The sequence below is a fragment of the Phalacrocorax carbo genome, chromosome 9 (assembly GCF_963921805.1).
Source record: "Phalacrocorax carbo chromosome 9, bPhaCar2.1, whole genome shotgun sequence".
NCBI classification, from domain to species: Eukaryota; Metazoa; Chordata; class Aves; order Suliformes; family Phalacrocoracidae; genus Phalacrocorax; species Phalacrocorax carbo.
The window spans coordinates 19,258,024-19,280,570 of NC_087521.1; the positions used below are offsets into that span (position 1 = coordinate 19,258,024).

A 22,547-nucleotide genomic window follows, 5' to 3' on the forward strand; every position below is an offset into this window, starting at 1 on the left:
TTTACCTTAAAAGTGTTTGGATGATCTAAAAACTACTTGTATAAAATGCAGATATACAGATAGAGAGATACGAAGATAATTATTTTAAGCAGAAAAGGAAGTACAGCCTGAACAATAAAATCCCATTTGTCTCAATAGCTGGGAGCTAGCACCGTACTGAGTCCTCTGTGCAATTTGTCTCCATGACAGCTTCTTTCCTCTTTCTCTGCCGTGCAGCCAAAAGTCCAGAAGTATTAGAACTTGATACAAAATTGTAAAGAACAAGTCTACCCTCTTTTACAACAGCAACGTTCGTGTATTTAACCCCAAGCACTGAGAAAGAAAACATCCATCTTTAGAGAAGGGGGGTAAGAGAGAGAAAATCCAAATAAATTAGTGCAACAAGGTAATTATGTAACAATAAAAGCATTATGTTACTTGCCAAAACAGGAAAAACCATTTTGGACAAGTTCATCTGCCTGCTTCAAAACAAACCATGCAATGCTGAAAGCACCAGCATTTGTCTGATCCCCGGCCACATCCTGATCCTCCAACTTCCCATCTCTCCCAGCTGAGGACTGAAAGCCTGCTGCCTACCTCTCCCGTGCACACCATGCATTTCTTCCTACCCCAGCTATGCGGGCAAGCCAACGAATCACTTATGCTTTTCATCTACAGCTCCTTAGTCCTGAAGTACTTCAGGAAGGGTGGAATTATGTAAGAACTATATTATTATTTCCCGTTAAATTTATAAACAAATATAATCTCTGAAGAGGATTCCTGCAGAACTAAATACCTTTTGATCCAGGAGCTCTGTACCATTTTCTCTCAAAGCCTAAGTGTAATTGTAGCTCCATCTGAGCTGGCAGCATGCAGTTCTTAAAGCCATCAAACATTCCACTCCAAATGCCTTCGAAGTACTCCCAGGAGCAGCGAGGATCTCTGGAAGTGCAGTGCTTCTGTGCTGTTCTAGGGCTGGAGAAGGCTGCACACAGACAGCCAGTGCAAAGCAGTGCTACCAAGGAGAATCTTGCAAATACAGCTTTTCCTGCATGGCAAGGACTTTATTGCTAAAGATGAACCATGTGAGAACTATTTAGTTCTCCCCAACAATTTTAAGAAAACTGATCTAATTGCAAAACTGCTATATTTATTACGTTCTGTATCATTTAACCTTAACAGCGATGATTATCCCCCTCCTCTCAGTCTAAAATCAGACCATTTAATGAATGATTTCCCCATTTTTACTGGAACACACATAACCTAAGGAGAGGTGTGTTCCCACTCTCCACCCTAAAGGGTGAGGAAAAGAAATAAAAACATGTAAATGAAAGCTAGAGATAAGGTGTCCAAGTACCTAACTTGGTACCTAACTTCCATTAACCCCCGCAGCCCCTGCAATTTGCACTGTAGGCATTTTTTTTTCAACTGTGAACTCAGGAAAACATTTACAACAGTTGCCTCATCTCAGTGAGTACCCTCCCACAGCAGGCAGCCAGGGGATCTCATAAATATGACTCTGGAGCAGAGCCTAATTTCCTGCTCATAGCTGAAATGAGTGTGAATTCAGCATTCAACTAGATTCTCTTATGCAAAACCCCATCAATAAGTTTCTGCTCTGTGTACTGCCACAGACACTTTTCCATGCCATTCCCCATACAGAAGCCTGTTCACTCCTCTGCTTACCAACAGTTGTCTTTCAGCAAGTTACACTGGCATTTCAAAAACCCGAGAGTACTCAGCTAGTGGTAAATCGCTACTGTTCACTGCTGCAACAAAATATAGCAATTCAGCATGCCGTAGATGGTGTTTTGGTATCTTAGGTCACTGGCTGAGGGCAGCAATTTGGTTTCTTTTCTACCGTAGCAGGGAAAAACCCACTCACATTGAAGATCCTTGGAATGAGTCCTCTGACAAATTCCTACATCAGTTCCCAGGACAAAGTTTCCGTAACACTCAGAATGGAATTTGAAGAACATAACTAACGAATTAAAGTCTACTGTCTCCAAACTTACTATTATGGCTAACTGAGTAAGATCCAGAGACATCATTTATGGCTACAACTGTTACTTTCCACAGCTCTCAGTCCCAATTCTGCTGTTGTTTACTCAAGAGTAAACCAAAAACAGCTCCTCTGAAGTCAGGAGTCCAAATTGGTGGGAGAACAGAAAAATAACAAGTAACATTCCAGCCTAAGAAGGGCCAATAGTGACCTACCAAAAATTCAGGTGGAAAAAAAATGTATGCCAAAGTAGGAAGGTCACTCCCGTTCTTCCTCCCTACTGTTGCTTATCTTACATGACCTCTATCACTGAAGAGTTCAACACCACTTACAGCCATAAGAAATTTAGGACTTTGTGAGAGCCAGGTGAGTTGCCAGTAAGTACATAACACTTGTCAGCATCCAGACTCTTAAAAATGTGCTTTTTCTCCAGAAAAATAATAATCTGCAATAATCTGCACTAAATGCCCAGACACGGCAGCATTGATGAGTGCGGTGTGGGTGCAGTATCTCGACTACTGGGCATCTTAGCAGCTCCAGCCTCTGATCAGTAAGATCTGAAGGCAGGCTAAGAGGAATCATGGACATGATGTCATGGCAGAGCTGAGGCACTCTGCCCTCCCTTGTGTGATTAAAGGTGAGAATCACTATGAACTTCAGTCCGGGACACTAATTTTGCTCAAAGGGAGAACATCTCAGAAAGCTCTTGCTAAAAGCAGCACACCTAAGGTGTTCCTTGCCCTCATCTACAAGGCCAGTTAGTCCCAGGCCAGCCAACTCTGCTGAACAGCAAGTGGTCTGGTAGCCATCCACAGGGTCACCGGCCAACAGCAATAACATTTCTGCTCCTTCAGAAGAGCCACCTTTGTCTCCACAACTAACGAAACCGTATGGTACTACTTCTGTGCCTGAATTCTTCCAAACCAAAGAAAACACATGCAAGAATTAAGTCAGAAAAAATAAGATACAAGACTGATGCAAACATTCAAGCAGATGTACAGGAACTACTTTACCTTTAAAGATGTCAGAGTGCAAGCGTCAAGGACAGGGACTCATAAGAGCGCCAGAACAGACTTCCTGCATTTCTCTGCTGGATGTCAATTAAGCACTGCCAGGCAATCGATTTTGGCATCTCCTCTCTCCCCCAACCTACCTGTAATAATTTCCCAGCTCTGGGGCTGAGCAGGTGCCCTGCTTTTGGCCAGCTCTGAGACACCAGAGCAGGTGGGGAATGGTTGGAAGAGAGACTGAAACTTACTGGGAATTAGACTGAATGACAGATGTTAGGAAGCAAAATTAAACTGTTTTTTCCTTGAGACCCAAACTTAAATACTGAATCATAACAAGCCAGTTGCTACTACTGAAGAGAACAAAATCTCCTTGCTCTTAAACTACGTAACAAGAAACTGACTTATAACAGAAGTACCAGAAAACCAGCAAGATTCATACACATCTCATTAAAGTGAACTTTCAATATCTTCCTTTACCTAGAACACAGAAGACCTGACTTACACTGGTTCAAAATACCAGATTACAACTCAAAAGATAAAAGCAAATACTTAGAGAGAGAAATCTTTATTATCTTAAAAAATACATATAAGCATGCAGCACAGTCTCTCCCTAGATGCTTACTGAGCAAAACTTAACCAGGGGCAGCCAGGTGGTGGGTTTTTTTTCCCAAGCAAGTCTGTGTTCACAAGATTAACTGCATCATAACGTATTGCTTTGTTATAGCTACATACCATGCTGGCACCATGACTTCATCTAGCAATGGTCTGCCCAGTCTTGAAATCACAGAAGTCAATTACTTCTATACACTAAGCTACCATTAACCAACATACAAATACCAACAAACTAAATTAAGAATAGTGTCACACTGGGTCCCTTTTTCATAAGGATTCCAGCTTGTGTCACCCTGGGCCACTGGTTTTAACAAGATTTATGATGAAGATACAGCAATTTGCTGAGAATAACACAGAAGGAGCAGGTATGAGCAGCCTGGAGACTGATTCTCAGGCTGCACTGGGCCAGTCTGACTTTACCAGGAAGACAGAGCTGCCACAAGAATGACCCAAGCTTTCAGCTGCCTGGGTCAGCGAGTGGGACGCAGCAACTGCCTGAAACCAGAGCAAGGAAAGGAAGCTTCTCCAGCAACTCAAAGGCTACTTCAGGCTGCCTGGAGAGTATTTCCAACTGCTTTTTCATGAGGTCTTCACCCAGGAAGAAATGCCACACAGCACCATTTACTGTGCTCTTTCAGCCAACATATAACAACATGTCACTTCCCTTTTAGGAAAGGAAGGAGGAAGTCTAAGGGACACATATTCTGTAATTAAAATTGATTCTTTGATGTTTTGTTGAAGAACTGAAGCGCAAGGCAGAAGAGTACATGGCTGGCCGGAGCAAGAGGCCAATTCATCTCTGATATTCAGCCACAGCCAGAGGTAGCACAGCTGCCATCATGAGCCTGGTGTGCAGGGGCATGTCTTGCCTACTGCCACAGGAGTTTCAGGGTGATCCCCCACAGGCCAGCGTTCGTTAATGGACACATAAGGCGCTCCTACGTACATACGTACTCCAGCCTCATCATCAGCAAGGCCTCCTGTGCTCAAAGCAGATCGTGGCCCCAGGATCCATGCTTCATTTGCTGGTAGTGACAATGGCAGTTTGTTAGCTCTCCAAGAATTAAGAAGAAACCTCGGTGGCAACAGGGTTGTAGAGACAGCTGCACAGAGAAGCCTGGCAATTGATTTTATGGACATCCTTCCCTCTTCCATAATAGTTTTTCAAAGGATCCACAGCACAGCTCCACTCAGAGCCACCTCTACTGCCAATATTAAAACTTTTTGGGAACAGAAAGAAACAAACCTCGCAAAGCTGAGAAAACATGCATGCATGAGTGCACACACACCCTTGCACAGTTTGCTTCGGATCATTTCATCCATGTTGTACGGGCCCAATCCAGCACCAACCACATACCTGACCAAACATACAAGCAGCCCCAGAGGCTTAAGTGGAGCCTGGGCTCTTGAAGGTAAGATCATCCCCCGCCCCTTCCATTCCATGTCTTCTGCTACTGCCACCAGGTCATCTTGGAGCTGGCTGAAAGTTCTGGGCACTGTTTCATGCCAGATTAAACAGAGCTGAGCCCATGGCCTGTGATGACACTGGTGCTCCCCCGACCACAGTGACCACAAGCTAAGCAGGGAGCTGAAAAAGAATTCAACTAAATTTGCCCACTGAAAAATAACGCTAACAAAAATAAACACAAATAAGTTTTCAGCCTGCTCATTGCATGGTGATGTACATGCCAGTACAGGCTCCAGAGGGGCTGGCAATACAGCTCTGGATCGGTTTAATCTCCCACCAGAGGCAACAGGCAGCCAGGTTGAGCAGGGACCATGCTTGATGGTGGCAGCCCAGACTTTGATCACTTTAAATCAGCTGTAAAACACCACAAAGCCACTAACACAGGCCACTTGAACAACAAATAGCACAGTCCTGCTCCTAGGGAAAAACCTGAAAATGCCTCCACCAGAAGAAAGCTTCCTATTGTATTTAAACTTTTTGTCTCATCTCACCCTAGCCTTTACCTTGTGGTAGGGACCACATCCATTACCCCACCAATCAGTCCTGCACCAACTCTCCCTGCAGCTGCCAGCCTCCTCAGCAATCTCAACCAGAGGTATTCCCCAGCCTCTCCATCATCTCTACTCCCTCCATCGTGTTCACACAACTGTTTGTTGTACTGCGCTATGACCTGAACTGGGGAATTAAGGTGAAAAGCAACTCAAGAATTAAAGAGGGAAAGATAAAAATCCAGCTGGATCAGACCTCCGACCAGATCTGTGGTTCGTCACAGAAACGCAGCAGTTCATGTGCCAGGAAGGTGTTGGAGCAAACAGCCAGGAGCAAGGGAGGTGTGACCATGGCTGAAAAACAGACTCAGCAACCAGCAACCCCACCACAGCTGAAGCTCAACAGGGGAAGAGTGGTTTGCTCTTGCTTTCCTGTCTGGGCTCTTTTAGTGCCTCTCAACATACTTCACATCGTCTTTGCTGTGGGTTAGGAACACAGACACAGCCAGTTGCTCCAGTTTATTTAGCTTAAGTAGCCAACCCCCTCTGGCAGGTCAATAGCCTGTCAATGTGCAACTAATACCCCAGTTACTCAGCAGGGCACCTGCCCGCGGGCTATCTTAACCAAGAACAAGATAACATAAATACCCTGGATATAAGGTTCAGAGGACTCTCCAGATACTGCCAGATCTTCATCATTACTTGAAAAAGAACTGATTATGCTTTGTACAGCTCTAAACCAGTTAAATACAGGCAGACTCCACTGCAAAGAATAAGCTCTGATGTGAAGTCAACCAGCTGGAAGCCAGTGAAATGGAAGCATGTTATTTCCACGCACAGCTTTAGGAAATCTATTATTTAAATATTCTGTATAATTTCTCGGGTTTGCACTTCAAAAACAAAACTGAAAGGTTCAAGAAAAGATCTCCATAAATCGTCTGATTTCTGGAAACCCTATATGACAGTATCACCCTAGAGACTTTTACGATTGCTCTGGAATGAGATGACTCTCATTTCTCTAAATACCAATTTGAGAAGAAAAGTTCTGATGCTAGAGAGCTTTTTAGTGTGACATGCTGGGGTATAAGAAAATGGATTTCAAGTTAAACTAGACAAATTCCAGATTCAAACCACAACACCTCCTTTTAACAATTTGGGAAATTAACCGTTGGACCAGCTTATTTAGGACATTATTAATGGAGTCAGCATCATCTGAAGCCTTTAACACGAATCTGAGGGGTTGTTTGGGTTGGTTTTTTTTAGATTGGGTGGGTTTGTTTTGTTTTTTTTTAACACCTAAGCTCCACCAGATGTTATAAACGTAGCGAAATTCTGACACTTCTGTCATTTGGGTCAGTCTAGGTGATAACAATGTTGAAAAGAGAGACCAGTTCTACCCCTAGAGTGACACCAAGCTTTCACAGGAGATCTTTTGAATAATAACATTAAGAGGGAGGACAGTATCCCTGGTCCCTTGCCTTTGTGTATATGCAGATTGGATTAGGAGATTCTAAGAAAGAACAAGCAGGCTCCTCTTCCTCTCACTCCCGCTACTGCTTATCTTTCTGCAGGGTTTTACCTGTCAAAAGCCTAGACATTATCACATCAGAGGAAAGACGTTGGCAGGAGGGACTCCTGCGCTCTAAGGGTCCCCCACGGCTCTGGTCAGGTGCCCTGGCAGAGGGCTTAGGAGAGGCAGTGCATTAGCATTAGACAGGAGTCGGCTCTCACAGAGCCCAAGGACCACTCCGGAGTCCTCAGATCTCAGAGCCTGCTCCAGACAGAGGAGGAGCCTGGCTGAATCACCATGACCCAGTTATGGACCACATACTTCTAAGAATAACTTTCACATCAAGAGAGAAGAATTTTCTTCTCCCAGCCCCATAAACATATCCCTTACCCTCATAACATTTTTATTAAGACATCCCTCAGCACAAGTGCCAAACAAACCTGTGTTGAATTTCTTCAGCGTGCACACAGCCAGGAGCATGTGTGCGTTTCCCTATCTCAGACAACGCAGAGCAGACACAAAGAGGAACCCTCTTGATAGGATGGATGTCCAAAGAAGCACAGACCAGGGAAAAGATGGCAGAATAGCAGAAAGGGGCGTGGGACAAGAGCCCCAGCTTCTATAACCATGGGCTGTTCATGGAGACAAAAAAATTACAGAGAAGCCAACAAGGTCAAACATCCTTTCCCCTCACCCACTCATTTGATAATAATGATCAGGAAAGTTTGCATTCATAAAAGGCACAGAGGCATCACATGCCCTAAAAATACAACCCTACCAGCCTTTGTTCAAAGCAAGAATCCCTACGCAAATAAAACACGTCTTCAAGGGGAAAAAATAGGGCTTATAACAAAATTTTTCAACAGACCCTTAGCTAGAGCAGCACTAGTGGGCGCAGCTATAATTACAGCAAACCTACATAATGCGTCTGAACTAGCTTAGCCCTTTCCCTGCAAGCAGAGAAGCTGCCACATCAGTAACTCCGTTGCTAGGGCAACTGCTTACTTTCCATATCAACTGCAAACTCGTTGCTATGGAGATACATATACAAGAAAAATTCCTCTCTATAGCCAAGGACCAGATGGTAGGGAAGTCAGAGAAGTCACGGGCTAACGGGCTGTACTAAATGGGACACACATTGGAGGACATTTAGATCTCTACGTTCACAATAGGATTAATCTGAATGACTGAATTCACAGGTCCAGCAGTATAAACAAAGCCAGGGAACTCCTCGTCTACTCCCCATCATGTGATACTTCATACTCTGGCCAACTATTATTAAACTGCTGAGCTCAATGTAAAGAGGTTTGTACAATCAAGGGCTCAGCATTTTCCCTTCCTCACCCTGGCTCTCTGTCTCAACCCAGGAGATCAGCCTCATCGCAAAGTTACGTGAATAGTCACTCTGTCGGCTTGCCAGGTAAGCCTGATGGCATTGCAGCCGAAGTGGAACAGCAGCAGCACATAAACAAATCCGAGAAGAAAAATGTCTTTTCCTAGCATTCCACACCAGACCTAAAAGCACCAGGACAGGGCAAGTTAAAAACTCAAGTGATGCAGCCTCTAAGTCTTTTTTTCCCCCGTTAATTACAAGGATCTCACATCAGGAAATGCAAGCATTCATATGCAGGCAGAAAAAGCTGTACACTATTAAATACATATTTAGCCCCATGAATATAAATTAGTGGAATGCAAGATTGAGGAAACTACTATGCAGTGGGAATTCAAAAAAGAATTAAGTGTTCAGCAGAACTTTTTTTTAGAAAAATGATTACTGAAAGGCTACACAAACACTGGAAAGCACAACTATGAGAGGAAAAGCTTCTAGCTTTTCACAACGTCTCAACGCACATCAACTGGCAAATGCCTGCAATTCCCAGCACTGATTAACTCCTTCCTCCCATACTGTACATGTTTCAGAGCCTATCTTGTCAGCATTTTATAACATGCCATTTGCTAAACGTTCTTTTTCCCCCCATAAAGAACAGTAAGACAGGCAGACTCCAAACCTGCAATCTGCAGAATCTGGCTGCAAAGGGAAAGAAGTGGCATAAAACGATTCCATATAGAGGACAGTCCCGTCCCCCCCCAAGCCCCAGCCTGAGACCAGAGAACCTGTTCAATGAACACCTTCCTTCTGAACAGCAGAAATGCTGGCTGCAAGGTACTCAAATCAACCCTGAGTGTGCGTGTGCACACACACACGAAGGTACTTTCAAAGCCAGCAGCTGAAGTTTACTGCTTTCCAAGTCTACAATTAGCTGTCAAGCACCTGATTCAGCAACTCTGACCAAGTGCCAATTCTGCTCGGGACTCTGTCTGCCTTGTCCCTTGGCCAGGACACGAGAAAAACCCAGCAAGAGATTTAAACGACCTGCCTTGGTGCATTTTATGTTTGAGACTCTTGTCTCATTCACCTTGATGCTGGCTACCTGCAGTTATTAGCATCCCCAGGAGATGGAAGAAATTCTCTCATAATCTGGGATTTTCCAGGAATGAATAAAACCCCACCTAGTTATTCATATAGGCAAGGCCTCCCACCGCACCTTGCTGTCTAGCTATGTAACCATGGCTCTAATCACAAATCCAAGACGTAGGTGACTAGTCATGCATTGTGCTCCGCCACTTCCCTGTGGAGAAGCAGCACGTCGTGGTATTGTTCATACAGCTCCGCAGACTGCCGGATATTTGACAGATAGACATGAAGACAAGTTCCTCATAGAAAGGAAACTGTAACCTAAATAGTCAACTTGTAAACAGAGGAAGAGGGATAGACCAAAACAGAAGTGGCAGTGTTAAACACGTGCCTTGCCAGTTACTATATTTTGGGGGTTTTTTAAAGTGTATTGTGTGAAGGTTTCTTATGGTCTGGGACGGGATCATAAAAGTCTGGTGTGGCACTTGTTATTATAGTCTCACTTCCAAACAAGAATTTAAGACTCTGGTTTACACAAAACAAGATCCAGTTCAGGAACAGGTTTTTTAATCTCATACACGATTGTTCACAGCAACTAGTTTATAAAAATACCAACATATAGTGTGTGATTGCCAACATGCGGACAGTGGATTCTGGGGAATGACATTTAATGGGGTGGCAGGGGAAGGTAAGAGAGCCAATCGTTTAAAAAAGGAAAGCTCCAGAGAAAAGAGAGTTAGGTAATCTAAAGTGAAAAGTTGCTAGTTTAGCGTAATGTATGACTCTTCCTCCAGAGTTACTTGAGCTTCTATTCCACAGCACTTAAAGTTAAATGACATGCAAAATAGGGAGAACAGCACCACCAACAGAAGTCTAGTTTCAGGGTAACCAGTTAAAAGACAACCACAGCATTTACTTCACTGAAATACTGAAGCTGAGTGCACCTATTGTTTCTGCCAGGAGAAAGCGTCCACTTTCTAATCTTCAGCCAATTTTAGAGAAAGATGGTCAGTGATGTGATTTTACCTATTTATTTCACTAACCTGTGAAATTATTCTGCAAACTGGTATTTTTATCGGTATACTTGTAATTCGCCTGACCACTGCTTCTGGAGACTGTCCCCTTCAGAAACTGATATCTGCTCCCAGGCACACCGACACGGTGGAAGGCTATGCGAAGGACTGCCTCCGCCGCTTGGCTCGCTTCCCCATTCCCCCACACAGCCTCTTCCTGCAGACACCACTGAGCATTCAGCAATGAAACTGGCCGACAACAACACAGATCTGAAGGCAAAAATGTGCTCCCCAGGCTTCTGCCACCACACCAGTCACAAAGCTACATGAACCCAAGGAGAGAACAACTGAAATTTCAGTGAATGGTAACTTTCACTTTTGTTGCCAGATCCATCTCCTCCCTTTGAAGAGTTTCGCTAAAACCAGGTTGAAATGGAAATTCAGAACTACTTCTGTTTGTTTAAAAGAAAGAAAAGTTTTTTCAGATTACAACACAGACCAGGGAATAAGCGATGGACTCTTACATAAGGCATACCCTTTCACTATACATTTGTATAAGCCAAGAACAGCAAGCAGCCTATTTATAACATGATTACATTCATCTAGTATAGCTGGAAACCATTACCACAGCATGATAACTAAAAACAGTATTTAACTACTATGCATGAAGACACCAGCTGGGGGGAAAAGAAAAAACACACGCACACACACCCCGAGTACTTTCTCTCAGATGTCTAGACAATGAATTTAATAAAATCAGAATGAGCCATGCTAAAGAAACGTTGGCTGTCTGAATTTAATGAACTATGTTACCAGCGACAGCGCTGGATATTCTGCATTTCACTGTTACGGACATGTTCTGGGATTAGCAGGTTAATATTTTCAGAACCAGACAGGTTTCCATAGTTCCAAACTTACCTGACTTCTGTCTTTGTCCACTTTCTTAAAACACTTATTCAAGGATAGATTATGTCTCACAGAATTTTTCCATCCAGTGGGTGCATTTGCAAAATACGGAAAGTGTTCCAAGATCCAGTTGTATATATCCTTTACAGGCAGTCTTTTGGTTGGCGAGTCCTCAATGGCCATAAATATGAGGCAGCTAAAGGAATAAGGAGGTTTGCAGTTGGGGTTCTGCTTGGCATCGTAGGGCATGTCAGAGTGGGCAGGAGACGGTGGTGTGTCATCACCAATGTCCTGAACAGGGCTAACGCTCCTTAACACTGAGTCCCCAAAGCTTTTCAGTAAGTTCTTGCTCTCGTGTAACCAGTTCAAATTAGTTAGTTCTTCATCTTCCATGGCCCCTTTATCTAATCTGATGGCAGGCAAAGAGAAATCTAGGTCCTCGTCATCGTGAAGTGCCTTTGATAAATCGCTATCTTGGTAACGTTGGCTCAATCCGCTGGGAACACTAATTCCTGAGCCCTCCGGCTTCTTACTGGGAGGCATGACTGGACCCATTTAGATAGCAACTCCTGGGAGAGCAAATCCAAAGGAAGGAGAGAAAGAAACGAGAGAAAAGTTAGTTCATAGAAAGATACTGCATAACATTTTGACAGCTCTTCCCTAACCGGTCACTCAGCCTTTTGCCATCTGTATTAAAAACTACAGACTCACATAACTCTTTCACAACTGTTAAGCAAAATAATCAAAAGTCAGGACGGGAAGAAATTTCAGTCAATGGAATAAAATGATAATCCTGACACACGTCGATTCTGCATGTGCATGAAGCCCCACGTGGGAAATCCTAACATGACATGACCCTTTAGCAATGAATATGTGTATCAAATAATTGAATACTCTGGTTGTATCACTGTAATAAGCACGTAAACTAAAAAAAAAAAAAAAAATATAGAGGGGCTTAAGGCCGGTTGCTTCAGATTAAGTTCAGCTGTTTACTTTTGAGGACAATACAAGAGCACCGTGATTAAAGCCACTCTGGCTAAAGGCTGAGGCAGACAAGCATCCGATCTGACTACAGTCACAGTTGCAACAAAACTTAGAAACGACAGCAGAACTTCAAAACCAGCAAGGGTGGGAGAAGGGAGGAGGGAGAGCAACGCACGGTAGTTTTGGGACCAGGGCCAAAACACAGGGAAACAAGCACCAGAGGAATAGAACATTTTAAAAATGTATGTAAACAGAGACGATTTTGACATAAGCTGAACTGTATTTCAAATATGGTAAAAAACAGAACCAGAAGGACTGGTGTGATGCTCAACAGCAGCCCGGAAGAGGTGGGATGGGCTGCCGAGGGTACTGCACCAGCAGGCCCCACAGGGTAGCAATGAGCAGTAATATCTGGGAGGACCTGAGCCCTCCAGAAGCTGGGTGGGGTTGGGCATCTCCAGACAGGAGCCCAGTAACTCTACTTCAGAAGCAGCAGACAGGCTCCCTTAGCTTCTCCATACATTAAGACTGCCAGGATTTAGGTCTGGAGATGTGAACAGCAGCAAAATAAAAACTGGAAAGAGTTAATAATGGATTTAAAAATGACAAAACTTCCTGCACAAACACTGAACAAGAGCAAAATGACTCCCATTACCTAAAACATATCCTCAGCAGTTCCCTGAAGTCACACACTTGGTACTGTAAATGAAGGGCAAAAAACCTACAGCTAACAACAGAATGAACTACCTATCTACAGGGGGTGGGGGGGGAAGAGCAAGACAGCCATTCTGGGAAAGAGAAATGACAGACTTTAGCTTGGCTTTTACAGAAGGGCAAACCCAGAAGTTTCTCAGCTCCTTCTATAACTACTTTACACCAAAGCAGCCATTACTAAAAAACAAACATACAGAACTTCTGTGCAGAGAGGCCTGTTAATACACACCATCACCCAACAAGCTGGGTGAACATGTGCAGTTTTACACAAGTATCCGGAAGAGGAAAAAATACGGAGGCAGATACAAACACCGGGAGGCCAAACTCACATCGGTCCCGCTTCCCAGCTTTCAGCGCAGCGTCCAGCGCGGCCAGAAGGTAAACGCGAGTATCGCCGGCGTCCGGGGGCACCGGCATCGCCCACCTACGCCGCGCACTCAACTTTGACTCCAAATGGAAGTTACGTCCCATGAGCTTCTAAACAGGAAAATTATATGATGGCTGACAGTAAAGTAATTTAATTGCGCTGTTGCTATGACAACACGCTGCTCTCTTTCTGTTTAATTTGCTTATTTGCCAGTATCCTCCCAAAGGGCCGTATGCCACCCCCTTTCTTTCCCCCCTCCTTTCGCTCCCTCTTCCGTCCTCTCTCCAGGCGGGTCCGCGCGGGCGCCGGGGGTCACCGGGCGGCAGAGCCCCCCGCACCGGCCGCGGGCTCTGCGGGGAGGCCCGGCGCAGCCCGGGCGGAGAGCGGCGCCCGGCGGGAGGGCGGGCGGGGTGCCGGTGCCGCCCCCCCCGGTGGCGGGGCCCGGCCGCAGCCGCCCCCGTGGGGTGCGGGCGGGGGGTGTTGTTAACGAGGCCCGTGGCGGCTGCCGCGGCGCCCCGCCGCCAGACAAAGGAGCGCCGGTCACATGAGAGCCCGCAGTTGGGCGAACATTTGTAATCCGCTGCCAATCGCGGGTGGGTGCTCTGCCGGAGCCCCACGGGGCCGACTGCCCGAGGGGCCCCGCTCCGCGCCCGCCCGCCTCAGCCCCGGTACGGCGGAGTCGGGGGGGGGGGGGTGAGGGGGCAGGCCGGGAGGGAGGGGGCAGCGGGACAGCCCCCCCGCGCGGCAGCGCTCCCACCGTACTTGCCGCACGGGGGGGGGGGGGGCGGGCGCCCATTGGCCGCCGCCGCAGCCAATCAATGGCGTTGCTAGGAGACTGGGACTGCTCCGGCTGGGCGGGCGAGGCGGCCGACGGCGCGCATACCTCCAATGCCGGCCAGATGTCACCGGCCCCGGCCGGCCCCGCCGCGCCGCCCCGGGAAGGAGACCGCTGCCCGCGCCCTCCCCGCGTCCCCGCCGCGACCCCTTGGCCCCTTCTTTATATGTGCGTGTGTGTCTGTGCGTGCTCGAAAGTCCTCGCCCGAGCAGCTCTCGGAAGCCCCCGGCCGGACCACCCTGGGCTGGAGGCGGCCCCGCGCCTCGGCCCCGCGGCGCGGCCAGCCGGGCTCGGCGGGGAGCGGCGGCGCGCATGCCGCGGCCGCGCACCAACTCCTGGCCAAGTTGTGGCGCGGGGCCGCGCCGGGCTGAGCGGAGCTGAGCCGAGCCTGGCCGGGCGGGACCGCGCCGCGCCGCCCCCCGAGCGGGCCCGCCAGCGCCTTGCGCAACCCCCGCGAAGAGCAGCAGCAGCAACAACAACAACAACTTACCTGGCGGGGGTTGGGGGGCGGTGGTTTCACCGCTGCCCCTTCATGGCTGTGGCGCAAACTTTCATCTGGCGGAGCCGGGCATGGCGCGCCCCCAGCCTCAGCCCGAGCCCCGAGGGTGCCGCGGGGGTCCCGGCGCCGGGGGCACCTCCGCCAGCATGGGGCCCGGCCACCGCCCGCCCCCCGCTCCCGACGGGCAACGGTCCGCCTCGGTGCGAGCCGAAGAGCGAGAAATTGTTTCCACTGCAAACAAAAAAGGCGACACATGACCAGGGAGGGAGGGGAGAGAGGGAAAACGTGGGCTGGGCCAGCCGAGACGGGAGAAGCCGCGGAAGGGAGGGCCGCCGGCGGTGGGGGAGGGCGGCGGCGCGGGCGGCGCTCCTCACGGCAGGCCGCGGGGACCCCAGCCCGCCGCCGCTTCAAGGGCCGCCCTGCCGCCGCCGCCAGCTGCTCCGGCGCTCCTCCCGCGGGGGCGCCCGCCCCGGCCCGCCAGCCCCCCGCCCGGCGGCGAGGCGCGGGGTCGTCTCCGGGGCAGGCCAGCGGCGGCGGGGTCGCGCCGGGCCGGCGGCGTTTGCCTGGGGCGGGCGGGCGGGGCGGGCCGGGGGGAAGGCGGGTAGCGCCCGGGGAGAAGTGACAGCGCTGCCGCTGCTCACCGGCGGCCCCGGCGCTCCCGCCCGTGCGAGTCGCCTCCCCGGCCCTCGGCGCGGCGGGAGGCCCGGCCGGCCCGGCCCCGGCTGAGCTGCGCAGCACCACGGCACCATCAAAGCCAGGCGCCAGCGACCCAAAGACCAGCGCACCGGAGCCCCGCAGGGGGGGCGCCTGTCAGCGCCGCTCCACGGGGCGCCGTCCTGCACCTCTCCCGGCAGGGAAGCGATCCCTGTCGAGGGGCGCAAAACCCGCGAGCCCATCGACCAGACGCGGCTGGGAGCGGAGCCTCCGGTGTGAAGGGAGCCCGCCAGCCAGTTTCCAACACATCCCTCCTCCTAGTCTGCAGGAGCCAGGTCCCACGGAGAGGCGTGCAGGGCAGGGGAGGCACACCGGCAATAGCAACGAGCAGGGGATAACGTGAGGGGGTCTCTGATGCTGGCTCGGTCTATCGTGAAACTATGGCCGCTGCTGAGGGTCCCCTCTTTCATGTTTGTAGTGAAGATCCGCGTTGCAGAAATCTGCAATAACTGCCGAGGAAGTTACCTACAATAACTTTCCTTTAGTCTAAGGAAATTTGCTTTAAAATAAGGCCTGATTTAATTAGGAAGAACGGTGCATTTTCTCCCCTGCTACCATGCCTTGACATAACTAGTATAACTTGAATAAAAAAACCTCACCATCAGTTAAGTTAATTGGAGGGAACTAACTTGATTTAAAAACAAAAGAAGTTGCCCAGTCTAGAGAACACTAGTTATAAGCATACAGTCTCCCATATGCAACGTGCCCCAGCTCAAGCAGCTTCAGTGATTCGCAGCACAGAATTAAGGTACAGCTGTCCACCTGCAAAACAAGTACATGAAATTGTTTTGTAGCTGATCCACAAAAATCAAGGATTTTCTGCTCTGGGTAAACAAGCCTTGCAGATTTAGCATACTTCAAAATTAATTTTCCTTTCAGAATGGGAAAGGCCTGCTGCTGAAACGTATGAACAACATAATACGGGTTAGAAATACAGGTATATTGGTAGATCCTTTGCAATGCAGCCCTGGACACAGAAATTATCCCTAAGACAAGAAGAAAAGCATTTCAGCAGTCTTATTCCAAGAAGTTGGGACAGCTATCTCAGGACCTTGCAGGAATTCTGTGCTGGCCCACACAGTCAATACTATCCCACCTAACCCAGTTCACCACTGTATCCTACTGCATGTTGGCATCTGCACTTAGACATTTCCCAAAGCATGGGTTACCTCTTTTAATCTCTCTGACACTTGCAAAATTCACATTTTCATACATGAGTGGCAACTGCCTCGCTCTCCAAGTGCAGGGCTGAAAAACATTTTGTTGATTCTCTCAAACTAGAAATTCCTGTCATAACTCGCCAAGACCTTCTCTTGCCGATAGCTTTCCCTCCCCTACCCAGTGAACTGTTATTTCACATTCTTGCATATTTTCAGGAAGACACGCCAGCAGCTGGATTGAGGAATGGGAAGAATACCTATTGGGCAGCCGAGTATCATTGTTACCCCCTGGTAACCAACCCTGCCCTGTGACTCCACCAGCCCTAACACTCCAACAGTCAGCAGACCCTTAGTTTACACAGTTCTTATCTCATGGCCGGTTGGTTTCAAACCCAAACTAAATTAGCAGGTCGTAACTCCACCCACCTGAATTTAGTCCAAACGCTTCAGACGTTCTTCTGAGTGAATCAACATGTCTCTTTATCGGCAAGCAAGGAGATTATCGCATTTATCATCACTTGTAAAAGTCAAGTGTCTTAGAACACAATACCAAGAAGAATTCAGCTAATGAGAAGTATTTCTGAAGTGAGAAGGGGAAAGCCCCATGAGATGCAGGGTAATATGCAAAGAATATTACACCTTGAATACTTCATGTATGCATCCTAGTTCAGCTTTGAACAGCTCAGTTCTGTTCAAAATCAGTAGCAAATTTCCTCATCAATATTGGCAGAATAAGATCAGTTGCAGAGTTTTATATTTTTATAAAGATACAAATATTTCCCCAGAGTGCATACTATGGATTACAGTGAAGGACTGCTGTGAGACATTTGCCGTTTAGACAGAAGAGCCAGCGTGATCAAGAGCAGGGGCCAGCAGCAGGCAATGGAGAAGCCTAGGAGAGGAGGGGGCAGGCTGCACACCGGGTCACAGTGCTGGCACAGGGCTCCCCGCTGAGGCACCCCGCAAGGGGCAGCAGTGCAGGCAGCCTCTCGCTGTCTCCCACTCACCCCTGAGCTCAGCAGCAACTGCAGCTGCTGACTTGCAGAGCGGTAGAACACCAGCAGCGAGGTAAACACTGGTATCTTGCCTCTTGGGAAGACTGTCCCCCAGCTTCTTCTGACTCTTTGCTGGAATACTTAATACAACTTATTTAAGAAGGGAGAATACAGTCTTACACGGCACCACTGAAAGATCATTCACTGCTGGCTTAGAGACTACAGCAGCATCAGAACATCCAATGTATGGCCATCAAGTAACTCACTGTAATCTTAGGGAAGCCACCAAATTTACTAGGGTGTAGATTTCCTCATTTCTAAGACAGGAATAACACTAACTTATTTAGCAAAAGATTTGTGACACTGACAGATTAAAACTGTTTGTACACCAAGACCAAAGTATTTTCCATACCAAAGGCCAATTTGAAATACCAACAGTACAGAGCTGCAGTTTAACCTTGTGGGCTAATATACAACAGTCTAATCTTTCCACTCAGATTTCAGAACACCAACTGTAGATGTTGCAGTATCTTATTTAACAAGGATTTTCAGCCATCCCCCTATATTCCTTTATCTCTCATCCTCCTCTAGATTGGAATCCCTGATAACCTCACACAAGCCATCGTTGCCAAACAAGCATAGCAAGGGTCACAGGCTCTTTATCAACCCTCCAAAGCTCATCTTCCCCCCGCCCCCCACCATCTCCATCTCTGTTGCGAACATCTTCCCTTGCTAGTATTATGCCCATGCCACGTGACCTTGCTAAATATTTCTACTTTCTGCCCTCCAAACTCACCAGCCTTACCATCCAGCAGACCTGCACTTCTTATCCTCACCTTTAAGCCCCCATTCCTAGCCTATATCCCATTATAATGTCCTCATTGACCGGCATCCTTGTCAATGTTTATTCTCTCTACATCAGAGTCAAATTTCTTCCCTGAGGTCTGCTGCAAGTTTGCCAACTAAGCTTGCTCATTAGCATTTATAATTTGACATGCAGCTGTACCCAAAAGCCTCCCAGTTCTGAAAAGGTCCTGATGTGCAAGGTACCTTTCAAGACTGAAGTGGACATGGTTGCTGCCCCTTGTGATCAGTGATCGGACACTCAGAGTGGGACACATCTCAGGCTCTAACACCACACACTGTCCGTCTCGTTCCCATTCTTCCCCCATGCAGAATGACTGGCGTCCCCCACCAGTCTTGCCATTTCAAAACTTCTGTTTTCTCCGAAGCAAAGGACTTAATCTCATACAGAGCAGAAGCCTGTTGAACACCTTCGGGCACTATTAAAAACTACATTGTGAACACGATATGTGTTTGCTCATTTCTTCTTTCACAACTCCTGTTCCTAGTGTTCTTCTCCACTCCCTCATAGAGAACATGCAGAATCAACACTTCTGTATTTTTAACCATGCCAGACCAGCCTGGTTTTGTTGTTTGTGCTATGCCCACTTCAGGGCAGAGAAACAGCCGTATCTGAATTCCCACCTGAACAGCCAGAGTCTCTGCCTGGTACTGAGGTAACACGACTGATGTAGCATCAGTTGCATGGTGTGTAGAGGGGACCCTCCCTTTGAACATCCAGCCCAGCACTGGCAGTCGGGGTGCCAGGAGCAGCTTGCCTCAGTACCAACCACTTCTGAAGCAGCTCAAACCCCTTCATATGCTGCCAATATCTCTTTTTCAGTTGGAGGATAGCGGGCTTCAGACCCTCTGTATCCATGACTCCAAAACCCTAGGGGTCGACCTCGGGTCTCCCCTGGCGCTTTCTGCCAGAGGCTCCAGGTAGGGCCATTCTCCCCGGCTGTGGTGTAGAGCACATTCTTTACATCTCGTCCTGCACGGACTGGCCCAAGGGCTACTGCATGAACTATCTCCTGTTTAATTTGTTCAAAGGCTTGTCATTGCTCAGGGCCCCATTTGAAATCATTCCTTTTCCAGGTCCCTTGATAGAAAGGTCTTGCAATCAGACTGTAATCTGGAATATGCATTCTCCAAAAACCCACAACACCTAAAAAAGCTTGTTTCCTTTTTGCTAGTTGGTGGAGACATGGCTGCTATTTTGTTGATCACATCCATTGGGATCTGATGACGACCATCTTGCCATTTGACTCATAAGAACTGGATCTCTTGTGCAGGTCCCTTCACCTTACTTTGTTTTATGGCAAAACCAGCCTTCAGAAGGATTTGGACTATTTTCTTCCCTTTCCCAAAAACTTCTTCTGCTGTATTGCCCCACACCATGATGTCATCAATGTATTGTAGGTGTTCGGGAGCTCCACCTTGTTCCAATGCATTTTGAATCAGTCCATGGCAAATGGTAGGGCTGTGTTTCCACCCCTGGGGCAGTCAATTCCAGGTGTACTGGACGCCCCTCCAACTAAAAGAAAACTGGCCTGCACTCTGCTGCCAAAGGGATGGAGAAAAACACATTAGCAATATCAGTTGTGGCATACCACTTGGCTGCCTTGGACTCCAGCTCATATTGAAGTTCTAGCATGTCCGGCACAGCAGCACTCAACGGCGGAGTGACTTCGTTCAGGCCACGATAGTCTACTGTTAGCCTCCACTCTCCATTAGACTTCCGCACTGGCCATATGGGACTGTTAAAGGGTGAGTGGGTCTTACTGATGACTCCTTGGCTCCTCAGTTGGTGAATGAGTTCATGGATGGGAATCAGGGAGTCTCGGTGCGATATTGCCGCTGGTGCACTGTTGTGGTGGCGATTGGCACCTGTTGTTCTCTGACCTTCAGCAACCCACAACAGAAGGGTCCTTCGAGAGGCCAGGCAAGGTAGACAGCTGTTCAGTTTTCTCCGTCTCCAAGGCAGCTACACCAAAAGCCCACCTGTACCCTTTTGGATCCCTGAAATACCCTCTCCTGAGACAGTCTATGCCAAGGATGCACGGAGCCTCGGGGCCAGTCACGATGGGGTGCTTTTGCCACTCATTCCCGCTTAGGCTCACTTCGGCCTCCAATACAGTTAGCTCTTGGGATCCCCCTGTCACTCCAGCAATGCTGATGGGTTCTGCCCCTGTACAGCTTGATGGCATTAGGGTGCGCTGTGTGCTGGTGTCCACTAGAGCTTTATACTCGTGTGGGTCAGATGTGCCAGGCCGTCGGATCCACACAGTCCAGTAAGCCTGGTTATCCCTTTCCTCCACCTGGCTGGAGGCAGGGCCCCTCTATTCCTGATCATAGTATTTGCTACTCACTTCTTGTAAATATGAAGCACAAGTGTCTCTGTTAAGATCAGAAATAAAATCAGCGCTTCTGCTCCTCTGTCTGGGGAATTGCTTACTAACATTAGAACCTAAACGGTCTGCAAAAGCAAAACCAACAGATGTATCTTAACTACCCAAGGATGTTCAAGATACTGAAAAGTTGTTGTAATGAAGGAGGGGGCATTGTAGAAGATGGTAGCTAAGGTACCATTCTATACTTCCTCCATAAAAAACCTCTCAGAGGAGGAGGTATAATTGCTAATTGTCTCCATGAGGTGGTAGCTGAAGTACAGTAGCGGCTTCCATGCAAGACCCAAATAGCTGATAACGATCAAGGCCAGTGTTTTAATAACAAATCTCCTAGGCAAAAAATCTCTAGTCACTGCAGAGCACAGCAAACTACAAAAACCAACAGCAATTTTTAACGTGTCCTTCACAATCAGCATGGTGTAGATTGGACAAACTAATATTAAGAACAGATGAATCAATGCTGTGCCCAGCAACTGTTATTGTCTCAAACCCTTCATGCCCCATGTTGGGCACCAAAAAGGACTGTTGTGGTTTAGCCCCAGTCAGCCACTAAACACTGCGCAGCTGATTGCTCATTCCCCCCACGCCACCCCTGTGGGATGGGAGAGAGAATTGGGAGGGCCAAAGTAAGAAAACTCGCGGGTTGAGATAAGAAAAAATTAATAATTAAAATAAAACAGTAATAACAATAATAATAGTAATATAACAAAAAAGAAAATAATGAGAGAGAGAGAAAGAGAGAGAGATATGAACCCTCGGGCAGTGGAAAAAACAAAAATCCAAATAACAAGTAATACAACTGCTCACGACCCACCGACCGATGCTGTTGGTCTCCGAGCTGCGATTGCCCTCCCCCGGCCAGCTCACCCCAGTTAACACACTGGGCATGACATCATTTGATATGGAATATCCCTTTGGCCAGTTTGAATCTGCTCTCTTAGTTGTGCCCCCCTCCCCTCCCAGCTTCTCGTGCACCCAGCAGAGCATGGGAAGCTAAAAATCTCCTTAACCAGTACAAGCACTGCCCAGCAACAACTAAAACATCAGTGTATTATCAACATTATTTTCATACTAAGTCCAAAGCAAAGCACTGTGCCAGCTGCAGTAAAGAAAATTAACTCTATCCCAGCTAAAGCCATGACATTGACAAACAGTGCCTCGCTTCTGTGAAAAAGGACAGCGCTTGCCTCGCAGCAGCTCCAAGCGCAGTCGTACCCTGCCCCACGGCTTTTACAAGCATGCGCTCCCCTTCCTTCTCCCACCCCAAGCGCTAGCTAAAGATACAAACAGTGCACGCAATGAAGGCCCAGCTTACTCCAGCTTACTGATAGGAGATTTATCTTTTGCTTATTCACTTGAGAACATGAAATCAGATTTACAAAGCATTTTCCCAACCTTTCATTTAATTATTCTTCAAGTTCTCATTTGCTCCAGCTGACAGAACCCAACAGAAACAGAACTGAATCAGAGAAAAGGAGGACCGATATGAAGCTTTGTCAGAAGTGCGAGCAAACAGAAGTATCTACAGCATTTCTGTTCCACAGTGAATTTCTTAAAATAAAATCCAGAGGTTTTATGAAATAGTTCCTTTGTAAAATAATGTATGCACTTTTACGATGTT

General features: G+C 47.6%; 1 protein-coding gene across 5 annotated transcripts in view; it reads right to left on the reverse strand.

The window, feature by feature from the left end:
* The window catches only part of FOXN3 (forkhead box N3), a 219,186-nt gene that overhangs the window by 125,162 nt on the left and 71,477 nt on the right, over positions 1 to 22,547 (reverse strand). For 3 of the 5 annotated variants that reach the window (XM_064460550.1, XM_064460549.1, XM_064460545.1), the window contains exons 1-2: positions 14,795 to 14,928; positions 11,417 to 11,973 (exon numbers count right to left, since the gene is read on the reverse strand). In XM_064460550.1, coding sequence (XP_064316620.1) covers positions 11,417 to 11,959 — 543 coding nt within the window. In that variant the 5' untranslated portion in view covers positions 11,960 to 11,973; positions 14,795 to 14,928. Of the gene's footprint in view, positions 1 to 11,416; positions 11,974 to 13,431; positions 13,832 to 14,794; positions 14,929 to 22,547 lie in introns of those variants that run through there. The other 2 variants (XM_064460548.1, XM_064460546.1) reach the window with 2 other exon arrangements.